The 26,959-nt window shown below is 37.9% G+C and overlaps 1 protein-coding gene across 1 annotated transcript in view; it reads right to left on the bottom strand.

The window, feature by feature from the left end:
* The window catches only part of ZFAND3 (zinc finger AN1-type containing 3), a 324,608-nt gene that overhangs the window by 45,823 nt on the left and 251,826 nt on the right, over positions 1 to 26,959 (bottom strand). The window contains exon 4 of the mRNA XM_026482808.4: positions 10,385 to 10,450. Coding sequence (XP_026338593.1) covers positions 10,385 to 10,450 — 66 coding nt within the window. The remainder of the gene's footprint in view (positions 1 to 10,384; positions 10,451 to 26,959) is intronic.

Below are 26,959 nucleotides of genomic sequence, written 5' to 3'. Positions count from 1 at the left end.
CCTTTGTATCTTAACAAGGGCAAAATATTTCCCTATCTTAAACACCTCCATGTCAAGAAATGCCTAACTTCATTTCTCCTCCAACCACCACTACCTTACTAGTTTTTAAAGTCTCCCCTAACTCCTTAACTGAATGACTTCCTTCTCCTGCCCTTATTTCCTAGTTATCAAGTCCCTCTTTAATGACCCAGCATAGGCTCTGGTTTCCCACCATGGTACATTAACTTCTTCCAGGTTTCCTGATAATATTCTGATAGCCACAGGCAACAATTTCCTCAGTCCTGGTACCTCCTGGCCCCTATTCTCTTACCTCTTTCATGACATTTGCAGCTTTCTCCTTTCTTTAGGTTCCTTAACTCCCTGGTTTCTTTTTCTCTCTCCCATCCCCCAAAGTACAGTCCTTAGTAGCCCCTTGTTCTTTTGTGTTCATTCCCTTATTCACTTTCATGCCCTTAATCATTGCTTCTAGATTAATGACTTCCAAATTAGACCTATATTTATAATTTTCTATAGGACTAGCTGTAATAACCTAAAATTTAGCTCATCAGAAACTGAAAACAGTTTCAACCAGTTTTTCTTCCCACTCTTTCCCTGCCATCAGCCATATCTTTCTTCCCTCGGTTCCCCAGTTTTTCAACTTCATTTTCTTTCTTCAGCCAACTCTAATCAGCTATTAAATCCTATTATTATTTTAAAACATTTTTCTCTAATTTCTCTCTCTTCCTCCATTCCACTGGACACTACCTACAAAACACTCTGAAAAAAAGGGGGGATAAGCAGGAATTGGTAAGTCAAATGATTACTTTATATGCAAAAGGAAAAACCTATTAGCACAATGACAAGGCATTTTACAGACTGAAGGACTCTCTTGTAACATTAATTCTTAGTTTATCTGGTTTGTAATATTGAGATTATCATACATCAAGCTTCTTTAAAATGAGGCACACCTATGCATAATTTAAGGCATCAAAGAACTCCATAGAAATACCACAATTTTTCCAACAGCCGAAGTCTCCTGATAAGTTAGTTTGAAGGTAATGCATAAATAAGAGTATTCATTTAAAGGCACAAATGACAAAGAACTCAACTACCAGAATGCTCATAAACTCCTGGATCAAACTGGTAAGCCCTTTTCAAAGCATTCCTCTGTGACTGTGCTACAGATTTCGCCCATCTCAAAGGTCTAATTACTGTGATTTACTGAAGTTGAGTGATCAAAGTTGAACAGAGCTGTATCTCAATTTTCCCAAGTATTAGGTGCTTATCTGCTACACAAAAGCATTGCCAAGTCATATTTGCAGTTTTCCATTCACTAGAAGAAGAGTCCTACTGCTAGACTTTGCCTCCACATTCCAGGGCCCCCTTATCATTCCTATTGACTCTAAGGAACTAAATTTTAATCATTTCATCAGGAAGATAATTCTTTAAAAAAAAAAAAAGACATCAGTATTTTATTTGTTTGTAATAATTAGCATAACTTATCATCCCTGTCTTCACTTTAAAAAATAAATATTAGCTATGTTTCTTGCTCTCTAAAGCTGGAATTAGTTGTTATTTATGTTTCTGGACTTTTTCTGTCTCTTTATGGCATAAGGGGCCAGGGGCAAGATGCATGCTTATTAGTTCGTTAGCATGTTCCTACTGAATTTACTACAGGACTCTGTCACAGTGGTCTTTTAATAAAGTACTGAACTGGCTGACTGACTACAGTGTCTCAGCTGGTCCTATATTACACATAAGCAACCAGTTCTGAAGGTGTGATCTATAACAATGACAGCAGGCAATACAATAAGATTACAGCTTTAATCGGCCATGATTATGAAATATTTAAGACTCTTCACAAGGGGAGTGCCTTAGAAGCAGACTCAGGTATGAGGAATAAATGCCAGCCCACCTGCTGGCAGAACAGGCAATGGGCTGTCTCTTCAGATAGATGAGCAAGCAGGAAAACGGATAACACGACTTGTCTTGGAAGCAAGCACGATGAGGCTGTAAAAACCCATCAGCATACATCATCCTATCACGGCTAGTGTCATTCCCAGCCTCTATTAGCCTCGCTGCATCAGCGCAAGTCCCAGACACTTTATCCTGTTTATAATTGCTGATGAGCAGTAATAAGGCCTCCATGCCTCAGCTCCGTCCGTTCCACTTCGGTACCCACCTATTAGGTAATAACTTTTATTTACAGCCTTGCTTGATGCGCTGTTCTATTAGTACAGCCAGGAACTGAGTAGGGCAAAAAAAAAGTCTCCTTAATGGGCAGTATCATTGCGAGGCTCGGATGATTTATAATGCAGCTCTGTGGCTGCTCTATCACGCTCCTTCTGGTAAGACTGCTTCGGGAAAGCTACGTTTCTAACATGCTGCCCTCTAACAGGCACATACGTACTATGGAGCAGCATCTGAAGCACCCCCAGATCCAAACCCCCCAAATCCAAAAGTTTCAAAGGAGGAGAGGGACATTAAATTCCCTTGATATCCCTTTCAAATAGTGTTGGCTCAGGCATTTTGCCCCACTGGAGCAATAGAACAGCTAATTAATAGAAGTTCAAGGCTTTTCTCCTTGGTAAGAGTACAAGCTATGATAAAATAAATGACCATAAATGCAAAAAGAAAAAAAAAAGAAGAAAAAGAAAATAGAACCCCCCCCCCCAACAAAACCCAACCCTCCCCATCCCCCCTCCACACACAGCAGGTCTAACTGCATTCAAGGATGTAATAAGCAAACTGAGTTTGCACAAAGCATGTGGACGACGAGCAGCTCAGCACTAAAGCCTAGGTTTCTCATATACACGCATCCGAAACAACAGCAAGCCTCATCACACTTCCTTTTCCTTTTGATACTGGAGTGAGGTTTTACGCGTCAAGTGCAGAAACGCCTCTTGACAAGACCGGCGCCCTGGCTTGACATTCCCTTAGATCAGCCGTTTTTCCGAGAAGGAGCTACTGCTTCTTAGGAGCAAAACTCAAAACAAGTCCTCTAAGACAAGCCTCTGGCTTCAAGTCCAGCAAACTTACACATTACATGTCTAGCCTGCCTATAATGCAACCACATCAGTTGGTGGTAATGGGACCAAAGTCTCATTTACAGGTACAGGTAAGATCTCCTCAAACTTTTCTGAAATCTATACATCGTGCAAGGTGCTTTTAAAAATCACCTGCTATTATTTGCATATTGACTATCAAATCATACCGAATCACCTATTTATACAGTGCCTCACTACCTCCTCCTGTTCTTTAACATAAGCAACAGGTCAGGCAGATGAACATCTTTACAGAAAATAAAAGCCAACACAAGAAAAGGCATTTAACAGGTTATTTCCTTTCTCCAGTTATCCACCTACTTGCCAAAAACCACACACTATCAGTAAGCAGCCACTAAGGCATACCATGATAACCTGTGGCTTGTTTTCTATGGTAAAACACATGAAGGCAGACCTTTTAGATCAGAGAAATGTTTGCATCTTGTCAAATATTTGGTATCCATTTTGTCCTTTGCCCCAGGAATCAAATGAACTCTTTTAGGACCCAAGATGATGAGTGCACAAGGTAAAACATTTTTTTAATCCTTTTTCTTTGCCATGACAGATTTACTGTTTTGATCTTTCTTCAATGGTTACATTAAATGCTAATAAAATATGAAAGGTTTATATCTTCCCTAATAGTCTCCTGATGGGAACGTGCATATTACATAAGTAGGTCAAATTTCTAATTTTCTGTCTCAAATGCTGATACTGCAGACCAGAGGGAAAAGCTATACCTGAAGGGCCAAGGAGAAAGAACGAAACAGAGAACTGAATTACACTTGAACTCCTACCCGAAGCCATGTCTCTTTAAAGCACCAAAGCATCTTCTACAGAAGGGTCACCTAACAGCATGTAATATTTACCCATACAGCTGGTTGAGGTACTTCCATGAATATTGACTCTACCAGGAGATAAAACACACAACTGTAGGTATTTCTCAGATTTACAGGGCCACCTCTGATTTAACACTACCACCCTTTAGCTTCTGAATCAATGTAAAAGATCTTATATAAATCTTCTGGTAATATAACAACAATGAAACATTTCCATTTAACTGGCTTCTGAACACAGATGTGGAAAGTGTTCAGCACATCAATGTTCTCTTAACTCTCAGGTGAAAGGGGGTTTCTTCCCTTGTCTTTCAAAGACCAGACAATATCACAAGCAGCTTGTCTAAGAGAAGTCAGTCAAGAAAACGTTTTTTTTTTGGGGGGGGGGGGCAATGAACAATACAAAGGTATCTGTTCATCACACTAAAAGAAAAACAGGTAACTCCAAAGAATTAACATAAGCTTTCGAAAGAAAAGGAAGAGGAAGAGGAAAAGGAAAAGGAGAGGGAAAAAATAAAGAAAAAAGAAAAGTTTTAAAAGAAAGCACACACGGGATATACAGTTAAAAGGAATTAACATGCTTCTTACAATAGAGTGGAACTGATGATACCTTCTAGAAAAACCTGCCTTGATGTTTAATGGGACAGTTTCTAGTCCCTTCTGCTTTCATCTCAGGCAATACTAACGCTCCCTTATGGCCCCACAAATGGTTATTTTACTTGCTATTCCACTAATTATAATCACATTTTTCAACATACACACATCATTTTTCAATTGCATCAGAGAAAGTATTATTTACCCAACATACTTGCTGGAAGAAGAGTAAAAGTGAATATAGATATGGTAAACCAAAAGGCTGTTGACAGTATCAAGTCTGTAAACCTGCCTATGACTTTTTCCTTATTTTAACTTCTGAAATAAAGGGACTATAGGGGCGCCTGGGTGGTTGAGTCAGTTGAGCAGTTGACCGTCTGCCTTTGGCTCAGGTTATAATCCCCAAGGTCCTGGGATGGAGCCATGTGTGAGGCTCCCTGCTCAATGGGGAGTCTGCTTGTCCCTCTTCCTCTGCTGCTTCCTCTGCCTGTGTTCGCTCTGTCTCTCTCTCAAATAAATAAATAAAATCTTAAAAATAAAAAATAAAGGGACTATAAAATGAAAAAACAAAATAAAGGCACATAAGAGTGGTGAACTAGGAAAGGAGCAGTTTGCTTTTTTTCATATGCTAAAAAGTCTATCCTTTCATATACTCAAGGTAGGGCCTAAAGCAAAGAATTGGGTAATGCCCCACTTGTAAGAAGCAGGGTCCTTGAGTTAGTCACTGTTCAAGGATCCTAGTGGAAAGAGACCTATCTCTCCAAAAAAATTTCAGACAAGTCATGGTTCTGTCAATTACAGCACACAATTTAAGGTTCATTAACAGCAAGCTCCAATAAATGAAACACAACAAACTTATTTCTTTTGCTGTAACTCTCTGTAAAAACGTCTTAATGAAGAAACAGTTACAGGTCTTTAAGAAATCCTATGAAATTCCCTCCTGACCCACAATGCACTTTAAACATAAAAATATGACCTCATATATTCACCTAAATACCCAAATATCTTTGAAATAAAGTTGCCTGAAGGAGACAACCATAGCTCAGATTACAACATTTTGGCTTAAGGTGTAACCTGATAAAAAAGATGAAGGACAAAAGGGAATTTTCTGGTGGTCTGTTGCCAAGGAAAGTGAACTCTTTCTTTCACAATACACTCATTCTTGGCAGGAATGTTGTGAGAATTAAGAAGGGAACATGTGCAAAACATTCTGAGCTCTTGGAAGAAACGTAAGCTCTCTCTAGTAATCTGAAGGTATGAAATGCTTTAACTCTCACATTCTTTTTTTTTTTTTTTTTTTTTAAGATTTTATTTATTTATTTAACAGAGAGAGAGACAGCCAGCGAAAGAGGGAACACAGCAGGGGGAGTGGGAGAGGAAGAAGCAGACTCCCAGCGGAGGAGCCTGATGTGGGGCTCAATCCCAGGACTCTGGGATCACGCCCTGAGCCGAAGGCAGACGCTTAACGACTGAGCCACCCAGGCGCCCCTAACTCTCACATTCTAACCAAAAGCGACCTGGAACTTGGCAGCCCTTCTCAACTCTTTGCTGACTATAGACATCCCGAAGCTCGACAAAGCCACATACAGCTTCACTTCATTTTTCTCGGCTTAAATACCACAATGATCACAGCGCATACCCTTCCCCCCACCCTGGGCCATCTAAAGATTACGAAGAGTTTAAATGTTAATAGTGCTATGTCACTAAAAGGCAGCATCTAAAGAAAAGCCTTTCTCACCTGGCTCACAAATACAAACTGATCTTTCATTTGCCACTACTGCTGCTTTTTGACATCTGCTTCTTAGATTCATAGTTCCCACAATGCAATTTCTTAAAAAGAGTTCCCACTCTCATTTTGATGATTACAGACCAACCACTCTACACAGCTATCCATCTCTCTAAAATAAATACCCTCTGATCAAAAAGTAGTCACTTGAAAAATAGAGACATAATCAACCATTCAGGCTTACATTCAGGCCTTGACGTATTAAAGCCATATAATAATGAGTCTAATGCTAATCTTCATATCTAACTGTCAAAGTACTAAAAAGAAAATGACCTATTTACTGAAGAGGTCACTAATATTTTCTGATTGTACACGTGTTTCTAAGATATTCGACTGTGTACCTTTAGTATTATATATATTTCTATGTGTTTGCTGGTTTTAACCTATGTGCATAGACTAATATATAATTATGAAATGAATCTGGAAAATAGAAATTTTAAAAGGCTGAGATGAAGAGCTTTTACTATTTTCTTCCCATACCTCACAGACTACATATTTTATGCCCTTCTTCAGAGATCACTCATTTAAAGAACCACTTTATTCTAGCCTAAGTATCCTTTATTCTATATAACATCAGTATCATTATTATTATTACTATTATTATTATCAGCTTTAGAGAGGGAGGGCAGAGGGGGAGTAGAGGAGTGGGAGAGGGAGAATCTTAAGCAGGCGCCACGCCCAGCATGGAGCCCAAAGTGGGGCTTGATCTCACGACTATGAGATCATAACCTGAGCCAAAATCAAGAGTCAGACACTGAACCAACTGAACCACTACCCAGGCACCCCCTATAAGGTCATTATTATGCTAGAGGATGCTTTAGGTCCAAACTTGTATGGATACATTGGCTGGGAAAAGCTGGTGTAGTCTAATTCAGAAGGTCTCACTCTACACCTCATAAGAAATAACATGTGGTTGTAAGGTAATTATTTACTAATCATCTACACCTGAAGCCTGTGTCTGAGCGATCTTTAGGAGTACCGTTGCAGTGAGTGGTACCCACTGTGGCAGAAGCACCACAGGGCATGTGTCCTACTCTTGAAGACTAGACATAAAGAATACAAGACACTCCAGCAATACAACAATAAGTAACCGGTGGTGATTCATAGGAAAAATGCCCAGAATCCCCACAACGCGCAACCTTCTCATTCCAGGACAGAAAGATGGAAACAGTCAACCCGTGATTCTCAAAGCAAATCATTTAATTTATCTCTGAAAATCAGGAAGCTCTTTCCTCTAGAGTCAGGGCCATTGTGTAAGGCAGAAGCCATACAGCTAGCTCAAGGAGCCTGAGGGGGCGCAGGCAGGCTTCTTGAAAAGAAGTGAAGCAGCCTGAACTTGACGACCTTTAATGTCCACACTAAGAAATCTCAACTTTCCTTCAAGCTTTTTGGGAGTGACCTGCACATTGCATTAATTTCCTTCCAAGCCAGAAAATTCTCAATCTCTTTCTAGTTAAGAGGTAGTATATTCACCTAAAAGGAGGCCTGAAAATGTGTGACTGAGAACTCAATGCCTCCCTTATCATGTGCATATTACCCTCGGCTCCTAATATAGTACTGCACGCAACAAAAAATGTGATCAACAAAATCAATTAATGAAACTAGATATGGCAATCCATTCTATTAATTTCTACTCTTTTTTCTGCCTAAAATACATACTAATGTGTATCAACACTATCAACACCACATATAATCTTTAGTGATTATAGTATGATAGTAGCTCCCATTATTGAAGATTACGTGAGCTTTACGTATATTATTTCTTACATCAAACCTATGAGATAGATTTATCATCCCATTTTACAGATGAAGAACATATTTTGAGATGTTAACTTACTTGCTCAAAATCACATTTTGTAAGCGGCTAGGCTAGGATCTGACATCAGATCTGTTCTAGAACTCACATTGTAAAAACTACTTCACAGTATGCAGTGTTTCAAAATCTTGTTTCTCTTTCTCCATTTTTCAGCAATGATATGTTTTTCCACTGTCTGGATGGGAGTAAAAGTAATTACAATAAAATGCGATAAGCAGTAACATTATGTAGTGGAAAACAACATAGCACCTGAGAGATCAGTGTCCAACAAACTCTTAGTGACCAGGGGGGACGTGGGTGGCGGGGTGGGTCAAATAGGTGATGAGGATTAAGATCACACATAGCATGGTGAGCACTGAGCAATGTAGAGAATTGCTGAATTGCTATATTGTACACCTGAAACAAATATAACACTGTATGTTAACTATACTAGAAATTTGGAAACTTAGTAAAAGAATGAAAGATCTGTGTTCAAGTCCTGACTCTATTACTTACTAGCAATATTACCACCCCAGGAAATATATTTAACTTTCTGAGTGCCCATTTTTGTCATCTATAAAAAAGGAATAATCATCTTGCAGAACCATTCTGAAGATAAGTGAGCATGTATATAAAACATACTGAGGGGCGTCTGGTGATGTAGTAAACATGCAATAAATGCCGTTATTATTTTTAGATAAACAAAATCGTATGGAAGCAGAAGAGAGGAAAGAGATCTGCCTAGAAAATGAAGGACAAAAGCACATGATATTCAGGGAGGGTTTCTACTAATAGCAGTGTCTACACTGAGCACATGAGTCTCCTTTCTAAATCTCTCAGGATGACCCAATGTACTCAAAGCCCATTCCTTGACTACCTCAACATGTCAGTAGTGCCAGTCGTGAATTCTGCCCTGAGAGCCAAGACTGAAAGAAACGAAAGAAGAAAGACTAAATAAAGCATACTGGGCATGTGAAGTGCTGAGCCTGAAATCACAGGGCTCTGAGTGTTTTCAAGCTTCTGGCTGGAGTGGATGTAGGAAGATGGCTCTCTAACTTCCACTGGCCAGTCAGGACGGACGGCCTTACCCCAGGGCACAGCTCTCTTCTATCTCAACCAGGTCTCACCCAGGAGAGCTTGGGTATGGGCACAGGAGGGATGAGAGCATGCCAGGACAATCTCACACACCCGATGCCTCAGAACTGGTATAGAAGAGTAAAATTAAATTCCTTAGAGTTCAATGCCTGGACGTTACTCTGAAACTGTGCAAGGACAGGCCTGTTTCAGGTTTAACAACAAAACTATGAGCATTTAAAGGGACTGAGGCTTCGGTTTAACTTTGTACACAGAAATAGTTTGTGCTATTTCTGCTGGGGAGTTAAAAGGACTTTTTAAGTTATGAAAAAGACTCTGTGACCTTTAGAAAAACAATATAATTACTTTGACTCTTCCAAATATAATCTTTAAGATATTTTAAATAGCAGGCAGCATTATTAGAAAAGGCAAATATTGTTTAAGATAAATTAAGCTACAGACTAAGTAAGGGAGCAATGGCATTACGACTGCTCTTTAGAAAGCTACAAGATTCATGACTTCATGTTTAATAAAAATATCACAGATGCGGGTGGGGGAATGGGATAGACCGGTGATGGGTAGTAAGGAGGGCACGTATTGCATGGTGCACTGGGTGTTATACACAACTAATGAATCATCGAGCCTTACATCGGAAACCGGGGATGTACTGTATGGTGACTAACATAATATAATAAAAAATCATTTAAAAAAAAAATATCACAGATGCACAAAGATGTTTTTGGGATTCCATGCACCTAAAAAGAATGATTTCAGCATACCCCATGGCTTTAAGATGAATGGCAGAAAATAATTTTCTTCAACTATTAGGATACTATAATTGTCAAGTTAAAACATTGATAATCTGTACTACAAAACTTCTTTCATCCTCCAGCTCCATTATTTAAATATAATGTTTCCGTAATAGGTCCAAGACCTAGACAAATTAGACACACACATGCCAGAAACTAGGCAAGTATCTGTATTTTCTGTATGTTTCAATGTCTTAATAATGTTCTTCATACATTAGGAAGTAGGTAAATTTTAATGTCCATCTTCTTGGTTCTAGCTGTCAGCATTAACTCAATCTGACCTCAGAGAGCACAACTCTGACCCCTGTTCATTCCACCTTCACTCCCAATACTTGGCACATAATACATCACTTGACAATTGATGGAAGAAATTAGAGAGTACCGTGGCAAAGACACCATGTTAAAACCAGCAGCTAATTTCTGTGAAGAATCCAGATAAGAATGAATCCAGATAAGAATGATGTACGTACCTGTACCACAGGATCTTTTGGTTGGTGTGATTAACGAGACATGAGCTGTGTCTGTGCATGGCCCACCTAGAAACAGAAAGGCAGGCACATCAGTCAGGACATACCTTCTACATGCCCAAAGTTGCTATCTTGGATAAAGAGAAACTGAAAAAGGCAGGGATCAACCTGCAAATACGTATGAAGAGGGGCAGTGGGAAAGATGGAGGTGGTATTGGCGGAAGGTTAATTCTAAAGACCTTATTTCAGTTCAGCTATTTAGACTCTAGGTCCATAGTCTTTCGATATCATAACATGCTTTTCATAAAAAACAATGGAGTTTCATAATGTTCAGAAGTTGAGGATAAAATTTTAATTAGAATTCCAATCTACGTGAGAGGAAATTACCAGTAAGTTTTCCCACAGAGCAATAAGCAGGAGCACTCCCTCTGAAATTGACCTCAGTGGTCACCCCACTTTTGAATTTATTGCAAAACTAGCCTTATTTAAAGAGGGGACACTCCCTAAGGAACAAAACACTGTTTAACAAAAAACTAAGGATCATTTTAATATATAAAGAGAGCATTACTGAACAAGGAAGAATATCTGGCTTACTTATAAGAATATGATAGGAAGATGGGCCATTTATGGAATCTTTGTGAGCCCAGAGATCTGGTGGATAAGCATAATTCAAGAGTATGCAAGAGATACAGTCAGTTACTGGGTGAAGGCTTGAAAAGCAGTAATTTCACTCTGCAGAATCAGGACCACCAAGAAATTCTTAAGTTGATATTGATATATGGTCCAACCCTCCCATGTTAAGGACCATGCCCTACCTTCTGAAACAGGCAGTTACTCTATAAACATGAATACCAGTGGTTCTTGACATGCCCTAGGCAGGGCAGTGGTGATGATCATAAGGAATAGAACACACAGGCAAATGTTACAGTATTTTGAAAAGGCTCCTCAGGTGATGATGACTAGCAACAGGAAACATGGTTTCTTGGCATAGTGGTATGTCAACTATGATAAGATTTCTTATCACTGAAGTTACCCATTAAATAGAAAAGAAAGATGAAAGAGTTCTGAGCCCTATTCCTACAGTTTATGCCACCAACATCCATGGGTTTAGGGACTAGAGATCCCACCTAAGAAGTTCATGGTTAGTCCACTCTTTCCTACACCAAGGCCATAACAGCAGCAAACTTTAGTGGGTGTAAGAAGACACAGAGGGGAAACAGGAAAAGGAAGGAAAAACCAAGGAAGTGTATTGTTACTGTCAAAGAGCACTTAGAAAATCCTACTATGTGCCACCACATGGGATAGTCTCATGCTCCGGGAGCTTATATTCCTTTTAGGAAGACAGAATTTGTATACGTAAATAAAGAACAATACATGACAATAATAAAGAATTGGATGGGAAATGACCAAGTGCCAAAGAATATGGGACAAATAATAAATGCTAAATGTCATCAGGAAGAACAATATTTATCACTGGCCAGCATCTTCCAGAAATACTTCTCAAGAATTCAAAAATGAGGCAAGAAAAACCCAAAACTTGGAAGGCCAAAAGAGCAAGGTGTTTCAGTTGAAAAATTTTTCTACAAATATCACAATCACTAGAGAAAGCTTAACTAAAATTCCAGAATCCAAATGGACAACTGTTGACATGAAAAATAGGCAACATGGAGTGACAATGAGCTGTAGGAAAATCTGACACAAATCCCATATCCATTAAGAACCCTCCGGATAATGGCTTCTACAGCTCCATAAAAACACTTTAACTTTTGCCTCCATGTGAGGTTTTTGATTTTGGTTTTTGTTGTTAATTGAAGCATTCTTATCTCTGGGGAATTACAGGCTGTTATAGAAGACTTAAAGTCCTGCAACTACTCCCTACTTGCTGAGTAATCCAGGATAAGATTAACAAAGACGTGGGGACAGTACATTGCCTATGAGCCGCAGTGTTGATGAGATCACCGGTACAAAGAGACTTCATAAACTGTAAAGCTGTATCTTATGCGTCATCGCTTTCTCTGTCACCAGATTTTATGTTCCCAAGAGGCAAGACCCACTTTGGGTCACGACTATGTGACAGTGGGCAATTAATAGTGTTTATTTAGTACCCACCGCAAGCTGCTTGATGAAATCAGGAGACTAATGTGTTTTTTTAAAAAACCCTTTCTAAATTGAGGTATTACAAGGGGCACCTGGATGGCTCAGTTGGCAGAGCATGTGACTCTTGATCACAGGGTCCTGAGTTCAAGCCCTGCACTGGGAGTAGTTTACTCGATCAAAAAAAAAAAAAAAGAAATTAAGAAGAGGTATTACAAAAAGAATGAAATACTAGAACGAAGTGCACAAATATTAAACAAACTGAAGGGTTCTAACCTATACATACTTGTGCAACAACCATCAGACAAAAATATTAGAACATTTCCAGAATCTAGAAAGTTCAAGGGAGCATTTTCAAACCAGAGATTCCCAGACCCAGACTGTGGAAATTTTGATGCAACAGGTGGGGGTGGGCATAGAAGTGATTTTAGCACACATTTTAAAACCAGCTGAACACAGTGTAAATATTAACAGCCCAGTCAGTTCCAATCTCTGATAACATTTCCTTTAACTCCCAGCTCAATATCTGGCCAAGATCACTGAGTACCCATAACATCATGAGCTGCATGGAACACAAGATTCAGTAACAGCAAAACTATCAGAATGCTTTTTTAAAAGGACATAAAATAATTCATCCAGTAAAATTATGAGAGAAGGGAGAAATTGGTCAAATCAAAACCCCTAAAGAAATTAAGCTGGGACTCATGAATTAACACTCCCATATTTAAAAAATGTAATCTTTACCTCAATATGTGGGTTGAGAGTTGATCCTTTTCCAAATTCCTGATGAATGAATTTCTGTAGGTTTTGGCAAATACGCAAATAACTTTAAGGCTACCTAGCATATCTCAACATGTGTCGCCATGAAAGTGTTCTCCAGAGAGCTTGTTAAACTAACAACCCAATCCAATGTATTCACTACACTACACTAAAGTACAAACAGAGCCACAGTTGAGCCAAACCAAACTGACAGCATGAGTGACTAGCAGTGATAATATATCACACCAGCTTTGATAATTGGACAATATTATAAACAGAAAGCTTGGAATTAAGTTTGGTCTGAAAGACTATAACCTATGAAACCCTTTAAAATCCAGAATGGATGCATATAAGCACTGCACATATATTCTACACTAATTGTACTGTCATACAAAATTCCTATACTCTCAAAAATAGTCATCACAGGAGATTATATCTACCTTTACACTATTACACATCTTCCTCAACTTACAATGGGGTTATGTCCCGATAAATCCATCATAAGTTGAAAATCCCAAGTTGGAAACGCATTTAATACACCTAACCTACTGAATATTATAGTTAGCCTAGCTTATCTTAAATGTGCTCAGAACACCTGCATTAACCACAGCTGGGCAAAGTCATCTAACAACAAAGCCTATTTTATACTAAAGTGTTGAATACTTCATGTAATTTATTTAATAGTGTACTGAAGGTGAAAAACAGAATGGTTGTATGGGTACAGAATGGTTCTAAGTGTATGGTTGTTTACCCTCGTGAAGGTGAAGTTGACTGGGAGCTGTTATCCCTGTTGCTGCCCAGCATCATGAGCCAGCATCGTACCATATATTGTTAGCCCAGGAAAAGATTCAAATTCAAAGTTCAAGTATGGTTTCTACTGAATGCATGTGGCTTTCAGACCATTGTAAAGTCTAAAAACCCTAAATGGAACCATTGTTAGGTCAGGGACCATCTGTAATTCCAAATCAACTCTGTTAAAATGAATACAGAAAATTAAGGACCACTCGGAAAACTTTTTGAGTTTTTGTCCACAACAATAAAAATATAATACGGGTATCATGTGGTTACACCAAAAAAAAAATAATTCTGAGAGTTAATAGTAAGGGTCAAAGTTAGGGCACCTGGTCCATCAAGGAATGGAGTTGGCTTTTTTTTTTTTTTTTTTTTTTTTTACTGAGCTTTCTAATGCCTGAGAAGGGTAGCATATGGTCCAGTAAGTCATTGTAAACCCTACTCCTAATTTCGGCCCTTCTTCCTCTTCTTCCCCAACTGCAGGGTAAACAGAGCTCATAACTGAGGAGCAAGGTGAGGAAGCCTCTTCATAACTGGGTTCTATAAACGAATGTTCTGTATGTGTATGTGCATGTGTTTTACGTGTTCAGTGTGATCACATTCAGGAAAAGAAATATATTTCTAAGCACAGAATGATTTACACCATTACCCTCTAGCCTATGATAATGGCAACTGAGTTTGGAAAAGTAAGTTTTGGGTTTTTGAATATTAAAAACAAAACAAACCACACTTAAAGTTCCTTGTTTAATGAAAGGCTCTCTGGGGATTCTGAACCACATGATACTAAGATCAACCAACCTGAACCAACTTTTAGTCAATCACTATGACTTCTTTTTGCTTTCTTTGGTTAAAGCTTATTAAGTATCTTTTTTCAAATTTCTTCACTATCTGCAGATATTTAATGACAGATTATCATTTTGCACTTAATGTTACATTCAAAGACTTTTTCCTAAGTTTCAACAATTTGGAGCCTGGAATTTGCAAGTAAATAATGTCTGTGGCAGTTTGTGGTTTGTCACCAGAAGTCTGAATACGCTATTCTGTCTTCTAGGGATGTTTCTATTCTTGTATTAAAGGTGTCATACATAATGTAGCACTATGGATTGCATTTGCAATTCCACATGAGAGGCATGAAATAAAATTCTTCAGCTGTATTTCCAACAAGAAATCTTTATAGCGTTTCTAATAGGGTAGTGGACTTTCTTGGAGAAACAGTACTAATTTCAGCCCCGTAAAGTTGAAGACAGGGGTCAAATCTGCATACTAACTTCACTATAACCTGCAAATCCAGAAGGACCGAATAAAGGCATCTCATTAACTACCAACACTCGTATTTTAAGCTGAAGTAGCGGAATTCTCAAATTTTCTGCCAGCCTCCCACAGAGTTCCTGAGCATGTCAAAAAAACCTCAGAGCCTACCCGTGTAGTCAATCCCATAGACTGGTTGAAGACTATGATTCATCAAGGAGGAAGCTAGTCTTAGAGGCAGCTGCGTTTAGGACGGCAATCATCTTAGGCACTCCAAATCTAAGGCTGAGTAAATACAGCAAAACAGTATTTCTCCTTAACCTTGGAAATAAACAGAGATCAACAATCTACCCAGAAAGGTTTTCTTAAAACAGCTGTGATGACTGGTTATTTTTGTCTCCTGGATCCACAGCCCTCATTGGCTGCAGTTACACCACGTGTTAAAGCACATCAATTAGGAAAAATGGACTGTCAAGGAGTCAGTCAGCTAAAAATTGCCAGAAGCTCAATAATCAAACAAATATTCTATCAGCTCTTTCACGGTAACTGCAAAACATTAATACACAAAAATAGCCATTCCTTTTGCAGATTTATAACACTTCAATATTCTTGCTTAATTAACATGACATTTACATAACAGTATCTAATTAATTTCCAACTAAAGGCACTATGGGCTAATTAGAAATGCATCATCCTTCTTTAACCAGCTTGTCAATTCCACTCTCTCATAATCTGCACATTGTTCACCACGCAGCATATCACTTTTCTAGGCTGTGTTCAAAAGGTGATTTATGACAACAGGTTCAAGAGGTATAATTCTCCTCCCTCTCAAGAGATTTCTAAAATCTTATCAAAAGTTTTTTGATGAAACAACTTAAAAAAAATCCCAAACAAACAAAAAAACAACCCCAAGCAAAAAACAAAACAAAACAAAAGCCCCTATGCAACGGAGATAATCAAATAAACTCTACTTGTCTCCTGATGTGGCCATATTAAAAAAGTAAAACTTTCTTTTAAAAATATTCAAAGAATCGGGGCACCTGGGTGGCACAGCGATTAAGCGTCTGCCTTCTGCTCAGGGCATGATCCCGGCGTTATGGGATCGAGCCCCACATCAGGCTCCTCCGCTATGAGCCTGCTTCTTCCTCTCCCACTCCCCCTGCTTGTGTTCCCTCTCTCGCTGGCTGTCTCTATCTCTGTCAAATAAATAAATAAAATCTTTAAAATAAATATTCAAAGAATCTATATTTCGGGGCACCTGGGTGGCTCAATCAGTTAAGCATTTGCCTTCAGCTCAGGTCATGACCCCAGTGTCGTGGGATCGAGTTTTGTGTCAGGCTCCCTGCTTAGCGGGGAGTTTGCTTCTCCCTCTGCCTCCCCTATCCAGCTTATGCACTCTCTCTCTCTCAAATAAATCAATAAAATCTTAAGAAAAAAAATCTGTATTTCTTCAGTAGCAAAATATTCCTTCTTTAAAAGCCTCAATTCACACATGGAAACTTAAAATAGTAAATGGTAAGAAATAAACAGTAAGAAATGAATATCAGAACAGATGAGAATGCACAAGAAAATAAATCATCTCCTTCAGAAAAGGTGATCCTCCAAGCTCACCTTAAACGTGCAATTCATGAATTGTTTTAATCAGAAAGAACACACCTAATCTGTCTACATAATTGAGTTTGAAAAGCACCATCGATTAAAAACAAGGATACATAAAGATATAATGAGTGGGAATCTAAGTTTACAGAAAATCTTCAGCTCAGATAATAGCCCTCCCATTTCTCCAAATGAAACTTCCAAATTAAACCATTTACAAAGCCTGTTACAGAATCTAAGTGTTAATTTCTCAGTTAGAAGTTCTAATCCTAACTTATTGTATGATCCCTCACACCATTTAGATCTAAATTAGGGATTCATGAGAAGGGGATTTTCAAAGTGGGTCAGAAGTTGCCATTGGTAGCTATCTATTTTGCTCATAAAGGGCCTCTCAACAAAATTTCATTACCATTCTACCCCTGCTTCCCTAAATAAATTATAGTGCTGGGCAGCTCTGCAAATGTTAGTGTATGTTTGTGTGTGAGAGTATGCTATTAGCCTATTTGCTCAATAGAAATAAAATTAAAAACTCTCCCACACCACCTTCCCCAGGGAAGAACACTAAAGGAAAATGAAATCAGGAATGTTTTCCATTTGCCTAGTACTGATGGACTCTCTTAAGAGAAGTTAAAGTGGACATTCCTGCTGGGGCCAGGGGATATGTTTTGTAAGAAATATTTTTCTCCTTACCCAGTAGTGGCCTTAAATGGAATGAGCTTCAAGGGCAAGAGCAAAGTCTTACTCATTTTAGTAATCCATCATGTCAGGTGTTCAAAAATCTATTTTTCACTGCTGAATGAAAATGATCCAAGCCAAAAGCAATTACTGAACATACATAACTATTCAGAAGGGAAATGGAATTATTATAGTTGATTGTAACCATAGTTACATGTTGACCTAGCACAGCAGTTCTCAAACATTTTGGTCTTGGGACCTTTCCCCCCCCCCCCAAATTTTTTATTTATTTTAGAGATAGAGAGGAAGAGAGAGAGCATGGGAGTGAGGGGAAAAGTAGGGGGAGAGGGACAAGCAAACTCTGCGCTCAACGCAGAGCCCCATGTGGGGCTCAATTCTGGGAACCCAAGAATATGAAAATCGAGAGTCAGAGGCTCAACCAAATGAGCCCCCTTGCGATCTTTTTATACTGAAAAATTATTAAGAATACTAACATGCTTCTGTTTATGTGGGATATACCTATTGATATGTACCTGTTCCGAAATGAAAGCTGAAAAAATTTAAAAATATAACTTCATTTAAAATTCACAAAAATAACTACATGTCAACATAAAAACATACTGTTTTATAAAAAGGAACAATACAATTTTTAAGAAAATTAAGAGAGCTGCCTGTCTTAAAGGAAGACATCTGACTTTTCACATTTGCATGTGCATTCAATTTTAAATGAGGGCTATCAAGAAAATCCACCCTTCCACAGATACATAGTTGGAAAAGGAAGGATCTTATGGACCCGTGAATGGGTCTTGGGGACCTCTACAGGTCCTCAGACTACACTTTGAGAGCCACTGGAATAGAACAAAGCAATGAACCTAAAGGTTAATATAATTTCCAACTTCTCCATACTTTCCTCACATGCCGATTAGCTCATTCTCATCTTGCAGAGACCAACTGGATGCACCAGCATTAGTAACAGTAAAACGTCTATCCCATTCTCAACAAAATGTTTAATATTTAAGTAAAGAAAGAAAGATAAGGGGTAGTGGAATAAACTCTACAGTCATAATTTCAACCCAGGATATTCCATTTCTACTACTTATATAGAGAGTAAAAACATGCTTCATGGAATTAAAAAAATTCTGGGCCATTAAATGTTTGATACCAGTTTTTCAGATGTGATCTCTCACCCAGAACCTTTATAACTAAAACAGAGCTTCCAATATATTAAAAAACTGACGGATACCCGATATCGAAATTCCAAAATGTGATGAAGTCCAATAACAATTAACAATGAAATTCTAAGACACCACCATCTTAGGGATCAAAACTAGAACCCTTTTTTGAGGTCAAAATATCACCTGGCTAATAGTTCTATTTTTAGATACAGCATATTTAATATGGATATGAAATCAGGAGCTGTCACTTCTTCAATTTAGGCTTCAGTTTTGACTATTTACAGGCATAACTAACGCCCAACACAGATTTCTGCATTTGCATTTTACCATCAACATGAGCATGAATCTCATAACAACATTAATGGAGAAACCACTCAGCATTAGAAGAGCTTTTATTTTTGACATAGTTCAGCTACCAAGAGCTGTTCTCATAAATCTTGGCCTGTATCAGCAGCCGAAAGGCTACAATCCCTCCCTCAGAAAGGAAGGTGACCTGTGCATGTTCTTCGTAAGGAGCTTCAGAGAAAATGGAGAAAGACTTCTATTTAGGCCATAGGTACTGCCCTATAAGCATTTAAAAAGAATTTTGAACGCAGGACCCTTCTTCCTTGGCCCTTGGCTGAGCCTCTCCTCAGATCGCTGCACCAGCTGGCAACCAGCCCACAGCGACCCTGAATGGAAGGTACCTGTGTCCAACCTTGTTTTACAGAAGTGACCTCTAGCAGGCCTTGCTAATGGGACCTCTCTTTGCAAAAATAAGAGTTGAAAATGCCACAATTTGAATTATGTAGGAAAAGTGTTTTATTGGTATTTTGGAATTTAAAAATTTCCTTACAAAGACGGCATCCTACTGTTTTTATTAAATCTAAAAAATTGTCCTTCTGATAGATCAAAAAGTGAAATGGTTTATGAAATCACAGGGCACATGAACAGAAAATGGAAGTTATTTATATGGAGTTGTTTTTGGCACTGGCAGCTCTGAATTTTAGGAGAAGTTCACAAACGCAATTAAAATATAAGGTTAAAATAAACTACTTCTAACACACCCAAATAGATGGCCCTATGATAATATGATTTTTTCAGCCAAATACTTGTCATAATAAAGCTTAGATTTAGTTTAGAATCAGCACAGTGTCACCCATTACCTATATCTACCCGAAAGAAAAATATGACAACTGCAAAGGGCTAAAGCTGTGTGAAATGTAGTTGTTCACTGTGACCTTTACTTTCATAGCGAAGTACAGAGCACTTCATTTAATATGAACATAAAACAAAAATCTGCATTTGCAGAGAGGGGGGCAGTGATAATGTTGCTTCAAAACCTAGTCTGAATATCAGTAACTGTATAATCTCCTAGGTGCCTGACAAAATCTTTATGGGAAACAAAACTTTCAGATTTGCAGACTTCTTAAGGGAGCCTTAAACATGAGTGTTTAAAGTCTGTTAGTCTTCTATCTGGGAAAGGGGAATCCTGAAGGGGGAAATTCAGGTGACAAAAGAAATACTATAAGCAAAAACTGTTATTTCACAACAAGCAAGTAGCTATTTGCACGAAGGAAGGAAGGGAGGGAGGGAGGGAGGGAGGGAGGGAGGGAGGGAGGGAGGGAGGAAGTCCAATAGCAATTAACTACTGGAAGTCTCCCATTATTCCAAAAGCACTGGTGGTTAAAAGAGATGAACTGTCACCACAACAAGTCAACCAAATTTCAAACTTCAGTAGGGAAACTGCCTTTTTGAGTTGCTTCATCTTGGGGATACTGAATGGCACTGTCACAGAAAATAATAAAAGAACAGTAAGTTTTTCCAAATCAGGTTCAGGCAATAATAAACCTCTCTTTAATGTACCAAAACACATGAAGTAGGTTTTGAAAAGTAAGAATTAGAAATCTTTTCTAAGTATTTAAATCAGTAAGTATTTACTGAGTACTGCCTTTCCAAGCACTGTGATGGGTGCTCTGGGGAAGAGCAAACCAACATATAACAAAGTCTCTGCTAATTCTGGGTTTACCCTCTAAGCTGGTACAAGGAGATGACATTATCAGGTCAAGGAGGTAACCAAAACAATATGGGATTAGAGGTTACAGGTAAGAAGTATAGGAATTCCTTGGAGGAAGCAAATAGTGTGGATAAAATGGTTTTGAGATGGCTTCTAAGAGCATAAGTAAAAATGGTAAGACAAGTGCCAGGGTGTCTTCTGAGGACAATAAGGTCCAGCTTGGCTCAGAGCTGAGCACCACTGCTGAAATGGGTAGATAGGTCAGATACAGTGAGGGTCCAGAGTATAGGGGAGGATGCTTGAATCTGAATGACCAGATAGGTGAATGTAAGTCAATTAAGCATTTTCTTTCTTGTTTAACATGATATCAATGGGAAACTCATCCGATAAATTTATGGACTAGGACAAGATTAGAAGCAAGATATGGCTGCAATGCTACAAAAACACAATGGTGGCAGTGACAACTTCCCAGACCTTTAATATTTCTCCATTGAGTTAACTAGAGAATCATAAACAAAGACAAATTAGGAAATGTAACCAATATCATAATCATTAAGAATAAGATTTAGTTTATGTACTTGGTACAATATATACTCTAGAGTTAATAAATGAAAGTTATGTATTTTAATAAATTTAGAAGTCTAGATGAAATTGACATTTTTATTAATAATATGGATCATCAAAATTGATGTAAATGAGGTAGAAAATCTGACTAGTCCAATATCAGGTATCAGGCCAATCAGTTTTATGAATAAGTTCTTCAAAGCTTTCAAATAGGTATGTTACATAATGTGAGAGCATAAGATAAAAATTTGTGTTAGAACACAGGAAAAGATGAAAAGCTTTCTGAGAGATGTAACGGATGCCAAAACTAGACAGGAATAGCATGCCCACCATATACAAACACACATATACACAAAATTAACTCACATTAAAAAGGTGTAAAATTTAAAATAAAATTAGCATTTTGAAACCAGCAGTATATTGAAAGAACTAGTAGGGTTTAATTCAAGAAATGCAAAGATGGTTTAACACTGGAAGTCCATTAAATTAAGAGAGTACATAGTAAAGGAGAAGTCCAAATGATCTCCACAGATGCGAAGAAGGTACTTTAGGAAATTCAACCCTCCTCTCTGATTTAAAAAAACAGTTAACAAGCCATAAATAGAAGAATTTCCTTAAACTGATAAATAATATCTACAAAAGAAAACCCTACAGCAAATACTGCATTTGTGAAATACTACTAGAAGTAGTCCCATTACAGTTAGAAATAAGAAAAAAAAGAAAAAATATATAAAGTTCAAAAAACTAAGGTTTGAATAAATGAAAACTAATATTCCTATATCAGAAGACCCAATAGTGTATTAAAATGTCAATTATTCCCAAATCAATCTATGGATTCAATATAATCCCAATCAAAATCACACTGTAACTGTTAACATAGCTTGACAAGCTGAGTACAAATTCATCAAGAAGAGAAAATGCAAAAGAATAGCTAAAAAAATTTTAGAAAAAAATAAACTAAGGGGGACTGGCTCTATCAGATATCAATACATAGCACAAAGCTATGTTCCAGTTTTAGGAATATACAAGTAGACCAATGGAACAAAATACAAGATCCCCAAAACAGATATATGTTTGTATAATAATAATGGCATTTCAAACCAGGCCTATTTAAAAATTTTATTTATTTGAGAGAGAATGCGAGAGAGGAGGGGGAGGAGCAGAAGGGGAGGAAGAGGGAGAGGGAAAGAATCTCAAGCAGACTCCATGGTCAGTGTGGAGCCCGATGTGGAGCTCAATCTCACGACCCTAAGATTATGAACTGAGCCAAAACCAAGAGTCTGATGCTTAACCAACTGAGCCACCCGGGCACCCCTCAAACCAGGCCTGTTTAATATATGGTTTTGAGATAACTGGTTCTGCATTTCGAAAAATTATAAAGGTAAATCACAATATCTCATATCATAACAAAATAAATTCAGATGCATTCAAGAGCTAAATATAGAAAAAGATAAACTGTAAAAGTATCAAAACACATAAAAGATATTTTTATAACCCTGTGGAAGAGAAAGCCTTCTAAGAAAGACACAAATGTACATGGCAAAAGACCAAAAGACTTGACTTTTAAAAAATCTGTAAATTTTCTAATAAAATGCAAGGCACCCAAATCAAAATTAAAAGCCAACTGACACACCAGAAGAAAACATTTTCAAGATATGTAACAAAGACTTATGAGTTCCTACAAATAAGTAAGAAAAAGACAATTAATTAAAAAATAAATAAGAATACAGATAGGCAAATCACTGGAGACATAAACAGTTAATAAACATGCAGCAGTGCTCAATCTCACTACCACGCGATGTCGGGGGAATGCAAGTTAAAATGAGCTATTCTTTTACCTACTGCCTCCCCTCCCCCCAGAACACCTAACACTGCAAAAGCACGGAAAACATGCTCACACCCTGTTCTTATGAGTATAAAATAGTAATGTCATGTGGAAATGAATTTGGCCATGTATATCAACAGTTAAAATATACATATTCTCTGACTTCTTGTTTCCTCCTCCATGTATTTATGATTAAAAAATTACACATGCACTATTAGTCATATACAAAAATGTCTACTTCCCATGGTTTACAGTAGTGGAATATTAGAAAAAGCTTCAAAACAAAAGAGAAAATAATAAAAATATGAAATACTATGAAGCAGTTTAAAAAGAATTACACAGACCTTTATGCGCTAATCTGGAAAGATCTCTAAAATATACCACTGGGGAACCTGGGTGGCCCAGTCAGTTAAGCATCTGACCCTCGATTTCGGCTCAGGTTGAGATCTCAGGGTTGTGAAATCAAGCCAGGCATTGAGCTCCGCGCTGAGCACAGAGTCTCCTTGAGATTCTCTCTCCCTCCGCCACTCCCACTTGTGCGCTCACATGTGTGTGCACTCGCTCTCTCTAAAATAAATAAATATTTACATGTGAATATGTATGTGTATACACACACACACACACACACACACACTGTTAATTAAAAGAGCAAACTACAAATAACAGTGTGCTCTCATTGGTATAAAAAATGAAGAAAATCTTTATGTATGCAAACATACATATAACTGCATTAAAAAAGAATATATAACGCAAATGAATGAACAGTGGTTATCTCTGGAAAGAATGGGAATTTAGCGGGGGTTTGGGGATAGAGGTGTGAAAAGAGTATTTTCACCTTCTATTCTACATAAACTTGTATGTCTCTATTTCACTTGTATACTTAAAAAAAATAGGATTAAAACTCTTAAGGGAAAAAAGCCAGCAAATGAGTAATTTAAAAATCATGGTTCTGCTTTAATTTGGTCTTTATTTTGACTACAAGCTTAAGGTCAGATGATACTATAAGTGCCTCAACAAGTTTCAATCCAGCTAACATTATGGAACAGAAATAATTTCGTTAAGAAAACACTGCTGAACTGCTCAGGTCCTTCTGCTTTTTGAAAGGGATTTAGTGATCCCATACATTGATTCCTGGTAAATTATAGCCATTCAAATCAAAACACCATATAACTGTACATTATCATACTGTACTGCAAAGGATCAATCTTTTTAGTACACAGCTATAATAAAAGCAGCATGCTTTATAAAATCAGTTTCAGGATAAATAAATACACTGGAAAAAAAACCTTTAAATTAAAATCAAAACAGACATTTAAAGTTTGGGCATTCTTCATTATGGGAAAGAATCTTCCACTTTGAGACTATTATGTATCAGAAAAGCTCCATCTGTTGTATAATTATCTCTGATAAATGGCCTGATGCTTCTAGCTTCATTAGAGAAAAGGGAAGAGAAAGGCACATACAGAGAGAACTGTAAATAAATCTCCCCACCATATTTCACTTAAAACCAACCCAGCAGGAAGTCATAAAATATTTTTTTAATAGGTAATATTTTCTAAATGTTCTACTAAAATAAGCCAGCATGTTTTGCCCAATATCTATCTATCTGGTCTTCTGAAGTAGGCGTAGTCCAAAAAAGGGAAAATTGGTTTCACTGAAAGATTATTAGAAATTTAATTGGTAAAAACAAACAGTCTAGCTACTTGGTGGCTGTGATATTAATTTTCCAGAGGACAGATAAGGGCTTGTCAGGACTGAAGACTAGTAGCCAGTGAAGCCCACCCAACACATGTTCAAGACCCAAGGGCAGTCTAGCAAGGACAACTGTTAAAATACGGTACTATTTTATTTCACTTTCTAAATGCCTGGGGGAGCCGAGGTATCACCAGGAACCAGTTTCCAAGGAAACAATGGAAATCTCCTTACTCAATCAAATTAATTTAACCACAGATAAAGAATGTTCTCAAATTTCTATTTTGGGAATCACTGTCATAATTAAAAGAAAATCCAGCCAGCGCTTGGAAATGAAGCTTTCATCATTTACAATCTTCACTAACATTCCGGTTAGTATGGTTCCACTTTTTCTATGTTTTCTTTTGGCTATAACAAAAGCATCTCGTGGGTAGATGCAGTAGAGAAGAATATGGAAAATCTGGAGTATCATAGATGAGAAAAGCCCAGAGCTGAGTGCTAGTCCTGTCATGCGACTCAAAGCAAATTACCATGCAAACCTTCTTATCTGTAGAACAGGGAGGGGAATATCTGCCATGCCTACATTGCACACTGTCAGGATGATCCCAGGAAAATGTTTGTTAAAGTGCTTTGTTAAACAGTGGTTAGCAAACTTTTTCTGTAAAGAACCACTGGGTCTCTGCAGCAACTATGCAATTCTGTTGTCGTGCAGAAGCAGCAGAGACACAATACATAAGTGAATGAGCATGGTTGTGTTCCAATAAAACTTTATGAACATGGAAACTTAAATTTCATATAATTTTTAAATGTCACAAAATATTGTCTGACTTTTTTCTATTACCTAAAATCACTTTTTAACTCATACACATACAAAAACAAGCAATGGTCTGGTTGTGGCCCACGGGCTGTATTTTGCCAATTCCTCTTGTAAACTATAGTTTTATGTATGCGTTGGCTGCTGTTTATTTCTTACTATGCGCCTCTACAGAGCTTAGGAAAGTTTTCTGTATGAGGTGAGCCCTCTCTAATTGCTAGATTAGAATGCAAGAATACTTGAAAACAAGCCCATTTTTTGCCATTACTCTTCCCCAGTAGCCGATATGGATATCAACTTTGTCTGGGTATTAGTTCTCTTCCTCTCCTGCCTAGAAAGAAACAGACCAGACAACTCCCCTGCAACACCTCAACTTCTATCCAATATGTAGTGGGACTAGGGAAAAAAACACAACACAAAACATAGGTAGGCATATACATCAGAAGTCTCCCAAACATGTCAGAGGTACAGATGCCCAAGGTAACAAGAGAGCTGACATACAGGAGAGAGAAAGGGCATTTTTTCATCATTTAAGTCCAATCTGATAAGACTCTGACTTAAGGTGACAGTCAGCATGCTCCTCATTTAAAAATAAAACAACTGGTTCCAGTGTTCTAGCTACAATCTGACATTATCCTTTCTCTCTTTAAAAGTTGGGTCAAGGGGCGCCTGGGTGGCGCAGTCGTTAAGCGTCTGCCTTCGGCTCAGGGCGTGATCCCAGCATTCTGGGATCGAGCCCCACATCGGGCTCCTCCGCTGGGAGCCTGCTTCTTCCTCTCCCACTCGCCCTGCTTGTGTTCCCTCTCTCGCTGGCTGTCTCTGTCAAATAAATATATAAAATCTTTAAAAATAAATAAATAAATAAATAAATAAATAAATAAATAAATAAATAAATAAATGTTGGGTCAAGAAACAAATACAAATCACAGTTTATCTCTTCTATGAGAACGCTGGAAATTGGGAGAACAATGAATAGCAGCAAAAGCAGAAAAAAATGTTAGTTTTTGTTGTTGTTATTTTGTTCTCCTTCCTCCATAGTTTACATCTGCATGCAACATCCTTTACACTATAAATTACTACAGAGACAGGAAGCTATGGTGTGACGCCAGAAAGCCAGGCTGCTCTGTGATCTTGAGCGAGATACTGAATCATCTGTGCCTCCATCTCCACATCTGTGAAACAGATATGGTAACAGTCCCAACCATACAAAGGTAATCATGACGATAAAGTAGGTTAATACAGATAAAGTATTTCAAATAGTGCCTGGTACTTGATGAGTACTCTAGGGCTAGCGGTTATCATTATTATAGCATTTAAATGCTGTGACAAGTCCTTTGGTCACTATTTG

The sequence above is a fragment of the Ursus arctos genome, unplaced genomic scaffold, assembly GCF_023065955.2.
Source record: "Ursus arctos isolate Adak ecotype North America unplaced genomic scaffold, UrsArc2.0 scaffold_31, whole genome shotgun sequence".
NCBI classification, from domain to species: Eukaryota; Metazoa; Chordata; class Mammalia; order Carnivora; family Ursidae; genus Ursus; species Ursus arctos.
The sequence above is the reverse complement of the archived record's forward strand: the minus strand, read 5'-3'. Positions and strand labels throughout refer to the sequence as shown.